The sequence below is a fragment of the Chenopodium album genome, chromosome 11, assembly GCF_948465745.1.
Source record: "Chenopodium album chromosome 11, dcCheAlbu1.1, whole genome shotgun sequence".
NCBI lineage: Eukaryota > Viridiplantae > Streptophyta > Magnoliopsida > Caryophyllales > Amaranthaceae > Chenopodium > Chenopodium album.
This window is the reverse complement of record NC_137844.1, coordinates 57,918,948-57,922,627: the sequence shown is the minus strand read 5'-3', so window position 1 is coordinate 57,922,627 and position 3,680 is coordinate 57,918,948. Positions and strand designations below refer to the sequence as shown.

At 36.4% G+C, this 3,680-nt stretch overlaps 1 protein-coding gene across 1 annotated transcript; it reads right to left on the bottom strand.

The window, feature by feature from the left end:
- Positions 1-2,121: 2,121 nt before the first annotated feature.
- On the bottom strand, positions 2,122-3,464 carry LOC145569399 (inositol-tetrakisphosphate 1-kinase 1-like). The gene has a single exon (XM_081628746.1). It carries the CDS (start codon positions 3,298-3,300, stop codon positions 2,293-2,295), a length of 1,008 nt encoding a protein of 335 aa, XP_081484872.1. The 5' UTR covers positions 3,301-3,464; the 3' UTR covers positions 2,122-2,292.
- Positions 3,465-3,680: the final 216 nt, after the last annotated feature.

Sequence of the window (3,680 nt, the reverse complement as noted above, 5' to 3'; positions counted from 1 at the left end):
GCTGAACAGAAAGATATCTCATCACAATCTGTGACACAGTACACATTAAATTGTTATTCTCTGCTCCAAATAAATGATAGTGCTTCCATTTAAACTGATTCAAAATGTCACACTTCTTCACCTCACACATGCACTGACACATAAAGGAAATGTAATCACCCTTAAACCTTATGATTACTACTCCATATCACACTTCTTCACTTCACACTTGCACTGACCAAAAAAAAGTTAAAAACAAAAAACTACAACAAATAACCAACGAAGTATCATTACAACACTGGATAATACATGATACCACAAAGGCACAATTTTATCATGACATTTGTGAAAAGGTCTGACATTAAACTATCACAGATCAGCAAATTAGCACCTGACATTATACAGAATTCCTCATTCCCAAAATTTCATCCAACATTTCAAAATGTCCATTGATGCCAGGTTGGTGCATCTTCTTATCACAGAAACAGCAATGGCAAAATTGAGAATCAAACCGAGCATTCAAGTAGCAGAACATATGAGTCATAAGGTAATGTAAAACTTACCAAGCAATCTCCACATCGTACCAATTGCTCACTATTTAAGGTTCCAAGCAAAAAATTGCTTACATGGAAGGAAGTTGGAACAATTAGATGCAATAGAGCTAGGGTTCTTTATTTTTGGCCATATGAAATAAACCTCTGAAAAGTTTAATTCATGCAGTGCATTGAAATTCATCCAGAAGAATCAGGTAAAACAACTAATTTATTTAACCAGTATACTAATCACTGATTCATCAGTATCATCACATCCACAATTTGAGCCAAATTTTCACCAAAACAAGATATGAATTATGAACTCCCCTGCCTTTCAACTTTAAGAATAACACACAGAGTTTAAACATATACAGATTACACTTGATTGAAATCAAAGTTTGATACAAAAACACAGAAATAAATAAAGTCATAATTCATTTTAAAATACTAACAAATGCATTTGTGAAACAACGCATAATTCATTAGTGAAACAAGATACTACTAAGGTAACATTATGATAAGCATTACAGCATTTTAACACCAAAGAATGCAAGATTTAATAATAAAAAATAGTCCTTTTCAGCACACACTACCTTCAGAAAGAGAAGGCATGCTCCAAAAGTTTTAAGTTTGTTTCAAATCAAGTATCCACACAAACTGCTAAGTTGCAGTGCACTATCTAAGACATGGTAGATAAACAATTCAACATAGCAATTCATTTTATTATCCGAAGAAAAACACTACGGATAACTTTTGACTGAAAAATCTAGTTAGTAACCACACATAGAACAATGTCCACCAATGGCAAACTTATAAGGGCTCCAAACCGGCACAGGGAAAGTAGGTCAATAGTTCACTCTAAATGTAATAGCCAAGGAGCCAGTTAACTGTATAAAATGGATGATACCCAAAGTCCCAAACCCTCTAATAGATTCAAACTGGATTCAATAGACCAAAATCAATCACTTTTTCATATAGCAGTGATAGCGATTCTAATGGTTCCTGCAAACGCATCAATAAGCTACTTAGTGCAAGCTAAAGAAGAACTGAGGGTCTCAAACTCTCGATACGTACAAGATTCTGAATAAATAACATGTTGAAACCTAATACAGAGTATGTGCTTCAGACAACCACCCAAATGCTAGTTCCATCCATGTATCCGGAATCATGAATCATTTGCTAACTAATACCATTGCAAAATAAGTAGGAAAAAGGCGCAAAGAATTGAATAAACCAAATGGACAAATTCATTGATCTAAGGTGCCCAAAATAGACACATGTTTTAACATTTCCTTAGGAAAGAAGATTACAAAACTTGTCAAGAAAAAAACAAACTAAACACTTCCTAAAAACATCAAAGAAGCCTCCCTATTTCGTCTACAACCGATTTCAAGAGTATTTCAGATAAAACCTCAATTCCGAAGCCAAGATGGAATACACATCATTTGATATCTAACACCCAACTAATAATGTCTCCACAAACAAAAGAAACACTAGTCAGGTAGAAAAAGGAAAAAAAAAAAAAAAAAAAAAAAAAAAAAAAAAGAACATCATCAGCAACAACAACAAAAAAAAAAAAAAAAAAAAAAAAAAAAAAAAAAAAAACTCATTGAAAAAAAAAATTAAAGAAAAAGCCTAATTGTTCACCAGTCTATATACTATCACCCTATCCAATGAAATTGTTAATAACCTCCAATTTCTTGTTCTTTTTGGGGGCAGGGGAAAGAAGAAGAAGAAGAAACTGTCACCTACTGTAACAAATTTATCCTGCATTTCATCATCAGCAACCAATGTTATCCACCAATTTACTCTTCTCTTCGCTTTCCTCATTCTCCGTCACTTCTCTTCTCGCAACAACATTCCAGAAGAAATCCGTCATCACACTCTCATACGCCGGCATCTTCGCATACCCTGGGAAATAGTTAATGTCGATCACGAGATACCGATTTCCGAGTCTTGTATCCCTAATCACATCGAAATTAAAGAGATTAAGCTTCATAACTTCCCTCAATCCTCTCGCAATGTCAGTGATGAACTCCTGAGGCGGCATTTCGCAATCATCCAAGTGCATCATCTTGTAGTACTTCTCATCCGTCATCTCGTTGCTTGCCAAATTCGAGACCTGCGAAAACGATACCAAACCACCTAAACTCTCCAATTTCTCCTCTGAAACGTCTGGCAACGACTTCCTCTTCACACATTTCACGTATTCACCTACCACATACACCTTGAATATCACTCCTCCATGATTGATAAACTCCTGCAAAACAATCGGAGGTTTAAGATTGCTCAATCCTCCATGATTGTAAACTAACGACATTTTATGCGATTTCGCGCTTCCATCTGCAACCAAGGGTTTCGCAATCACCGGAAACTTCAATCCTTCCCACGACCGGTGATCTTGAAGCGTTTCAACGTCATAAATCACGATTTGTTTCGGAATTCCAAACGTATCGCGGTCATTTCGAACGAATTTCAACTCAGAAACAACCTGCAACATCGAAATCCGGTTATGAAGGCGTTCAATTGATTCCGGTGCATCTAAAATCACGACATTAGGGTTTTTCGCCTTGTAATCGACGAGCTGCTTCTTCCAATCGTCACCGTACAACTTATGAAGGATGCAATCGAACGGTCCTTGATCGATCAACGGTACTCCAGTATCGATTTTGATCAAATCAATCAAACGGTCACGAGCGAGGTTGATTAACGATTCTCGTATGAAACTCTGCTGCTTCTTCGGCGCCAAAGCGTAACCGATCGAAAAACGGCGAGGATCTTCCGCCATTAACGACGTAGGTAAGCTAAACTGAATCGATTTCTGGAAAATGTTACAACTATCATAACAATGCAGGGAAAAACCCTAGCAAATTTGCGAAGAAATTAGGGTTTATGCGTCGAAAAATCAAGAATATCGAAGAAAAACGAGAGGAAAAATAGAGGAAATGGAGGAGAGAGAAAGAAAGAGAGAAGAAATGAAGGAATGAATGTGGGGAGAGGGAAGAGGTATAAATAGCTTAGATTAGGCTAGGGTTAAATTGGGTAAATCAAGTGAGAGTAAATTTGGGTTAGTTTAACTTTAATTGGATTAACCATGGTTAATGATGAGATTTGATGATACGTGGCGTGATCTGAGGGTTTATGGTGATAGTTTTCGGACGCGTTATC